Below are 7986 nucleotides of genomic sequence, written 5' to 3'. Positions count from 1 at the left end.
TCCAAGGTCCCCTCACTCTGTAAGGGCTCAGGCCAAGGCTAGATTTCTGAGTCTATACCTTGCTCAGCTCTGCCCCTTCCTTATCCTGTTTCCTTGTTCCTTTCTTCACATGCACATAAATTCCTGATGCTGGCTCTGTTTCTAGGGACCTTGACCCAGGACGGAGTGACTTTCCGATCTTGTCCCATAATCAGGAGAGGACATAGAGTCTCTCCATGGACCACAGGGGCCACAGCCCCCACAGACTCATCCCATCTGTGTGGGCTTGGAGGGGCCTCTCCCCTCCCTAGGCCAAAGTTTCCTCACATATAAATGAGACCTTTACGCTGAACTTAGTTAAAAGGACAACAACAAAGCATATAAACAAACAAATAAAAGAAAACACTTTGCTGAACTCCCCGGGCTAGGTGTGGTGGAGGATTCAGGTCAACAAGACACAGTCCCTTCTGCCAAACAGCTCACAGCCCATTTACTCAGCTAACAAACATTTATTGAAGCAGCCAGGCCTGGATGACTCAGCGTCTAACCCTGCCCTGCCCATACAGGGCTCACAGACTGATGGGGAGAACCGACCACTCCAATTCAGGGAGAATAACAGAGGCATGCGCTCGACTGACTCATGGAGAAGGTGGTTAAGGCTGTCCCTGGGTTTTCAGAAAGGGTCCCAGAGGAGGGAGGAGGGGCATTCCAGGTAGAGGGAACAGCATGTCTGAAGGCACAGGGCACAATACAGCATGAGGTATCTGGCTGAGCGCTTGGTATAATTGGTGGGTACAATGAAGGAGGAAGCAGGAGGTGAGGTCAGGGAGGTCAGTGGGGACCAAGTGTAGGGCAATGGTGGTGGTGGTGGTGGAAGGATTTTTAATGCAGAAAGAACAACATGATCAGATTCATAGGTATAAAAACTGCTCTGTCTCTGTAGTAGGAGACAGATGGGAGGGGCCCAGTGAGAGGTTAAGACTGCGGGGTGGGAGAGGAGGCACAGACTGAGGAGGCATTTAAGTGGCTGGAATTAGTGGGATTTGATGTTGCACTGGGATGGGGGGCAAGAGGGGCTGGAAGATGGGGACGGGATGAGGATGTCAGACCACCTTCCAGCTTGGACAACTAGGTGGATAGCAGTGCTGTTCATGGGGTGGGTAGTGATCTGTGAGGGGGGCAGGTTTGGAAGTTGCTGAATGGGAGATGCCTGGGTGCCTCCTGGAGGGTTCTCCTGTGGGCAGTTGGTGGGGGCCCTGGGACTCAGGCAGGTCCAGGCTGGAGTCGGGGTTTTGGGAGTTGCCAACGTCTGAGTGCTTGGATGGGGGTGGGGAGAATGAAGGAATGTGTGTCCGGGAAAGATAAGGGAAATTCCTCAGACTTGAGGATCCACGAGGGAACCTTTGGCTCGGATGCTCTCAATGGTCCCTGGCCTATGGGAATATGCCTCCTAGACACCCTGGCAAACTTTCATCCTAGAATAGCTCTCGGCACCAACCCTCTCCCATTTGACCTTCCCTTTCTACCCTCAGAGGGTCCCGCTCCCCTGGGACCTATGCTGGGCAGGGTTAGAGAGGCCTAAATGGGGAAGGCAGAGACTTCCTGAGCCACATGTATTTGTCTGAAGGACACTTGCTGAGAACCAACTTATGCTGGGCACAGTGTTTCCTGGGGTCCCTCTCCTGCCTCGACCAGCTGGTTGCAGAGTCCAGAGACTCCTGGAGCAGCCTCTGCCTTTGGGTATTCACTGCTATGTCCTGGGGGGCACACTCTGGCACAATGTGTGTGTGTATGTATGTGGTGTGCAATGGGTGAACCTGGATCTGAGGTTCTGGGGCTCAGGGGTTCAGGTGCCCACTGAGTGGCCTTGGCCTCCTCTCTGAGATTCATCATGAACCTCTCTGCTTTCCTGCCAGTCACTCTCTACCTGGTCTGCATGGTACTGAGAAAATCATATTTATGAAGTGTTTTGACTTTAATATTATAAAATGTATTACCATATATAAAATCCCCACCATCCATTAACCTCCCTCTCCTGGGGCTCAAGACCCAACGATACAACTTCCCCACAGTACTGGCCCCTAGATGGGCTTCTTGAGCCCCACGACCATCTTCTTCACATGCCTTGCTACAGAAAAGACGCCACTGCCCTGCTGTGGCCTTAAGGAGCAGGCGGTCCCAGCTGCTAGCCTCACAGCTTATGGATACCCATCTGCATCCACCACGGCTGAGCCCACCTTTGTAAGGACAGAGTCCTCATTTTGGGGGTGGTCTCCGTGGGAGAGGGCATATGGTGGGCACGAATCAGGCAGGCGACTCCGGTGCCGAGACCGCTGGCGCCTGGGGCCGAGGATCTCCAGGCACCTCTTGCTCACCAGGTAGACGACCTCACAGAGGTTGAGCAGGATGCAGATCACAGCTGTGACCACCATGAAGTAGGTGAAAACCTTTTTCTCCGTGGGTCGAGAGATGTAGCAGTCCACGGTGTTGGGGCAGGGCAGCTCAGAGCAGGCCACCACACGGGGCATGTCGTAATGGCCCTGGTAGAGGCGGTGGAAGACGTAGAGGAAGCCAGAGTCCACGGCGGCCTTGAAGATGAGACTCAGCAAGTATGTCCACCAGAGCCCTCCCCGCTTCTTGCTTGGGTTGTCGTACAGGGATGGGGCGTTGGGCCCATGTTTCAGGCGGTGCCTCCGCTCCCGCTCCTCCCGGTAGGCCACATGCATGACCACAAGCAGCGAGGGACACGTGACCAGGATGAGCTGCAGGGCCCAGAGGCGCACATGGGACACGGGGAAAAACTCATCATAGCAGACATTGGAGCAGCCCGGCTGGCGGGTGTTGCAGTCGAAATCCTTCTGTTCATCGTCCCACACCTCCTCAGCTGCCACCACGTACACTAGCACCCGGAAGATGAACACTATGGACAGCCAGATGCGGCCCAGTGCCGTGGAGTACTTGTTCACGCCGCTGAGGAGGCCCTGCAGGGATGCCCAGTTCATGCTGATGGTTCCTTATGTGAGCGGCCTACAGCCGTGTGCACCCACGCAGGCCTCGGGACTACCAGGCCTGGGAGAACCTGGAAATGGGTGTCCTTTGTTAGAGGTGTGATTGGCAAAGTCGTTTCACAACCACTGTGTCATCATGTCCTCACTCAAAATGCCTTGGTGGGGTAGATCACCTTTATCTCCATTTCACAGGGGAGTAAGCTAAGGCCTACAGAGACACCTGCCCAAGGCTCCACAGATGGAAGTGGCAGAGCTGATCTTGAACTTCTGTCTTTCAGTTGCAAAATCAGGGAATATTTTGTTCTATAAAGTAATAGATAGATGTGAAGGATAATGGTCCTGCAGGGATGTGCCCGCCAACTTCTTTGACCCCAAGTTTCAGCCCTGTGGGTCACCCAACTTCTAAAGAGATAGTACGAAGGTGGGGACTGGATGATCCGCTCTCTTATCAGCTGCCAGGTCTGGACCAGGGTAGGAGGGGAGGGATGTGTATCTTTATCTTTCAGTTTCCTCCAGCCTTTACTGAGCACCAACATGAGCCAGGCCCTGAGCTGGGTGTGTTCATATCAGCCTTTCTGGCTGACATGGTGATATCCATCCTCGTTCTTCCTCTCTGGCCCCAGGACATCCCCACCCTGACTTTCCCTCCTAAACTAAACAGGCTCTTTGGAACCATGTTGGCTTGGTATCATCCCACCACCCCTCCAGCACCCCCATGGGTGCTGGGCCCTGGGGGCTGACTGTCCTGACCACAGTGGATTTCTCTGGAATTCCAACCATTCCGGCTTTAGGGAGGGACTGGGGAAGGCATGGAGGTGGGATTCGGGCACGGCCCTCCCCCCCACCATTTCCTTTTTGTCTGTTTGTTTCAGTGACTGTTTAGCAGTTTTTTGCTAGCCAAATCTCCTATTATTTCCATTCAGGCCCTTGTCCTGGGTGCTCCATCCTCTACAACCCCTCATCCTGAGTGCCATCATGTTCCATCTCTGACCTGGCCCCTCCTCTGTTCCTGACTCAGATCTCAGCGTCTTCAAACGTTATGACCCTGGAACATTTTCTGAGTACCCTCCTACTTCTTTTCATGCATCGCTGATACTCGAATAGCCTGTTTACCTGTCTTCTAGGTGGGACTGCCAGCTCCTGGAGGGCAGCCTCTATGTCTTATTGTCTGTTCCCCCAGGACTCAGCATCAGGCCTGGCCCAGTGAATACACAATAGATGTTTGCTAAACCGAATCGAAACTCTACTTCTTCCTGATCCCTCCTCTTCCCATGTCTTCCCTGGTCCTCTGTCCTTCCTTTGGTCTGGCAGGACATTCCTTCCCTTCCTTGGGGCTTCCCTGGGGTTTCTCCAGGGATCCTTAGTTCCCTCTGCTTCTCCCTGAAGCCCGGTCCACAACCCGAGATCCCCTGGGGAATCCTTAGACCTTCTCGTCCCTGCCTCACAGCCCAGCTTCATGCCCAATTTGGTCCTCACCTTTCTTGAGTCCAGCAGCTGCTCTCCGGTCCCTAAGCTTGTCCATCTGCCTGAGGGCCTCCCAAAGGTAGCTTTTGTTTCTTACTCCCTTGCTGGGTGGGGCTTTCTGAGCCAATGAGCCAAGCAAGAGTGAGCAGGTGGGCAGGCAGGCAGGCGGACTTCCCTGGGCACATATTCAGAGCAAACACCCGCGACGCTTCTCGCCTGGCCCACGCCTTCTCTCCAGTCTGGCCAGGCATGGCTGGGTCTGGCTCCCTGGGTTGGCAGGTATGTGGGTGAGACTGCAGTGAGGGGGGCGGCAGGGGCCGGGTATCCTCATTCCCTGGGCTCAGGTCAGCAACAATGGCATTTCCCCTGTCCCCTTCCTGTTGCCTTATTGCCTTCTGTCCCTCTGTCCCCAGGCCTTTCTCCTGCCCTTTTCTCTGGAAGCCTGGTTCTGATGTCCTCAGCAGAAAAGGGCAACCTTGATTCAGCCCAGGGTCACATTTCACTCTGGTGGGGACATTGCTGGGAACTAGAGCTTAGGCTGCCGGTGAGCTGTGTATGGGATGGGAGGGGCTGACTATGGTTCCTCTGGACAAGGGTACCCCACTGCCCTGGTGGAGACAAGGAATGCAGGTTGGCAGCATGCAGTGGCCCAGTTAGCACGGGGTCAGGCACCACCTCGCGGTCTGCCCTCTATGGGCCTGGGTCTCCGGGGCAAGCCTCCAGGGAAGTTGAGTGTGACCCAGTAGGTGCTGCAGAGGGGCCTTGGGACAGAGAAGGTTAATGTGCAGCTAGGGAGGGGCTCCTCTGCCTCATTTCCCATAAGCATTTATCAAGCACTTCCTAATACCAATGGTTAACATTTATGTGGCCTTTTACAGCTGGCTAACCCCATCTACAGCCATGAGCTCATCCAGCCCTCTCAACAATCCCACAACCTATTTTGGGAGGAGCTGAAGTCACTTTCCTTGAAAGTGAGTTTCATTGAAATTTGGGTTCAAGTGCAAGTAAAGTCCATGAACTTTCCACTTCCGCAGGTAGTTCTCACATACTAAGCTCCATTCTCCTTGTAGACAACCCATAGACCTAAAATTGCGACTGAAGATAAAGGCTAGACTTGAGCATGAGCAGGCAGCATAACCCCCGGGAGTGCTGGGGACTCTTTCTAGGTGAGAGGATGGTCCCTCACCTGGCTGGAACAAGAGCAACCATCTGCAGGGGGCAGAGAGGTTGACCCAATGATCTGATAAAGGTCACAAAGACTGAAGGATCAAAGGGCACCTTAAATCAGTGGAGGAGTTGACTTTTATTAAGCCCTGGCCATGGGCCCCACACATTGAAGGTGCTTGCACATCGTTCTCTAATTAAACTCCTCCTCCCAGCAACAACCCTATGAGGTAGGCCTCATCATCTTCATTTTACATAAAAGGAAACTGAGGTGCCCAAGGCCACACAGCTGGGGCAGGTGGCAGGAGCAGTGGAATAGAGATTTGTTCCTGGGCCGTCTGACCTTCAGCTTGTCACCCCTAAGACTGCACACACAAGAGATGCCGAGCTTTTCCAAACCAGGCCTGCCCTGTCAGCCCAATGCAGGCAGCCCTCACAGGAAGGTTTTCTTCATGTGGTCTGATGGGCCGTCTGGTAAGAGAGGAGGGGGAGTGTCTGAGCCCAGAAAGATGAGGTCGCCTGAGAGGAGGTCATCCTGTTTGTAGGAAGAGGCATTGGTGGCCCAGGCTTTCCTTGCTGCTAGGCACTCGCGACACCTCTTGCTCACCAGGTAAGCCAGCTCCACAAGGTTGAGCAGGATGCAAACGGCAGCCGTGATGACCATGAAGAGAGTGAAGATATTCTTCTCCGAGGGTTTGGAGATGAAGCAGTCCACTGTGTTGGGACATGGAGCTGAGTGGCACTTGACCACATTAGGGAGGATGTACCTGGGGTAGAGCGAATGGAACACATAGAGGAAGATGGCGTCCACACCGGCTTTGAACACCAGGCTGCAGACATATGTCCACCAGAGCCCACCCCGCTTCTTGCCGGTGTTCGGGTAGAGGCGCCCACAGTCCTCCCCTGCTACCTCTCGGTGCTTCTTCTCCCGTGCCTCCCGGTAGGCCACGTGCATGACCACGAGCAGCGAGGGGCATGTGACCAGGATGAGCTGCAGGGCCCAGAGGCGCACGTGGGACACAGGGAAGAACTCGTCGAAGCAGACGTTGGAACAGCCTGGCTGACGGGTGTTACAGTCAAAATCCTTGTGGTCGTCGCTCCACACACGCTCAGCTGTCACCAGGTACACCAGCACGCGGAAGATGAAGACCAGTGACAGCCAGATGCGCCCGAAGGCTGTGGAGTACTTGTTGACTCCGCTCAGGAGCCCCTCGAAGATGCCCCAGTTCATAGTGGACTTGGATATTGGTTGCTCCTGCGGGGGTGATGATGACAATTTCCCACATTAATAGGACGGTCACTCTAAGCACTTTATAGAAACATGTCATTGTTCCTAATCTTCACAGTCGCAGAGGAGCTGCATTCTATCATTGTCCCTATTTTAACACTGGAGGAAATCGAGGTTTGTTTAGAGGGGTTATACAAGTTTATACAATTATTAGGAGCAGAGTAGGGATGTGAGTATAAGTAATTAAGTCCAGAACCCAACTCTTACCCATAAAGGTGGGTGAAGGTGGATCCAGGGAGCCTCTCATTCCTCCCAGGGCCTGAGGCTCTGGTCTTGTAGTCTTGCAGGGTGAAAGTGGGCCATTCTGCCTTCTCCCTCTGCTCCAACCCTGAGTCTCCTCCTCGGGAGGGTTGCGCCTTGGGAAGACTTCTCTCCTTTCGGTTCACTGCTCTGTCACCTTAGACAGCCCCTCCCAAGGGGAACCTGCTCTTTGCCTTTCACTTGACTTAGGGGATGGGGTTGGAGAGGAGACTGGAACCTTGTTCCCAAACTCCCGGCTGGTCTAACACTCAGTAAATATCCAGGCAGTGTCCTGCTCAGGGACAACTCACTTGAAGCAAGGCCAACGATAATCTAGTTGAAAGAAAACTCTGTTTCATAGGCTGACCGTAGGAGTAGCGAGAGAAAAGGAATCCATGTCCAAGAAAGGTAGGCAAACATTTTGTTTGGCAGAGTTAAATAGGCCCTTCTACCTGACTACGCTGATAAATTCGCATTGTGAACCTCCAAAAGAGGGACAGAATATGGAGCACTGACCAACTCCATGGGTGGCAGAACCCTTTCTTGTCACCTTGTGGAACAGCCTTGTCAAGGCACCAAAATAGGAAATGCTGCTCCTACCACTTCTGCTGGTGGGTTCGCCCTGCTAAACACACAGGAATCGGATTTACCGCCATTTAAGGAATGTGACTGCTGTTCAGAGTGAGGGGTGCCCATTTTCTCTCTTGGAATTGCTCTGGCTGGTTTTTAGGGTCCCCTGAGACCCGTGCACCATAGTGGTCCCACCCTATTGGACCTCAGGAGCCTGTCTGCACAGCCTCTTGCTCTAAGGGGTTCCTGATACCCTTCCGGGTACTGGTTCCC

The 7986-nt window shown here is 53.7% G+C and overlaps 2 protein-coding genes across 3 annotated transcripts in view; both read right to left on the bottom strand.

Moving 5' to 3' along the window:
* Window positions 1-468: 468 nt before the first annotated feature.
* GJB4 (gap junction protein beta 4) lies at window positions 469-4900 on the bottom strand. Of its 2 annotated transcripts, none has more exons than XM_011357919.2 (2): window positions 4464-4900; window positions 469-3290 (listed from the first exon to the last, which is right to left on the bottom strand). In XM_011357919.2, the coding sequence occupies exon 2, from the start codon at window positions 2979-2981 to the stop codon at window positions 2178-2180; it is 804 nt and encodes a 267-aa protein (XP_011356221.1). In that variant the 5' UTR covers window positions 2982-3290; window positions 4464-4900; the 3' UTR covers window positions 469-2177. The 2 variants fall into 2 exon arrangements, with proteins under 2 accessions (XP_011356221.1, XP_011356222.1); XM_011357920.2 differs by having other exon boundaries at window positions 469-3058.
* An 835-nt stretch (window positions 4901-5735) lies between these two features.
* GJB5 (gap junction protein beta 5) overlaps window positions 5736-7986 on the bottom strand; it is a 3718-nt gene continuing 1467 nt past the window's right edge. Inside the window, exon 2 of the mRNA XM_011357921.2 lies at window positions 5736-6870. Coding sequence (XP_011356223.1) covers window positions 6049-6846 — 798 coding nt within the window. The 5' untranslated portion in view covers window positions 6847-6870 and the 3' untranslated portion in view covers window positions 5736-6048. The remainder of the gene's footprint in view (window positions 6871-7986) is intronic.

This window comes from Pteropus vampyrus, unplaced genomic scaffold (genome assembly GCF_000151845.1).
Source record: "Pteropus vampyrus isolate Shadow unplaced genomic scaffold, Pvam_2.0 Scaffold36, whole genome shotgun sequence".
NCBI lineage: Eukaryota > Metazoa > Chordata > Mammalia > Chiroptera > Pteropodidae > Pteropus > Pteropus vampyrus.
The sequence above is the reverse complement of the archived record's forward strand: the minus strand, read 5'-3'. Positions and strand labels throughout refer to the sequence as shown.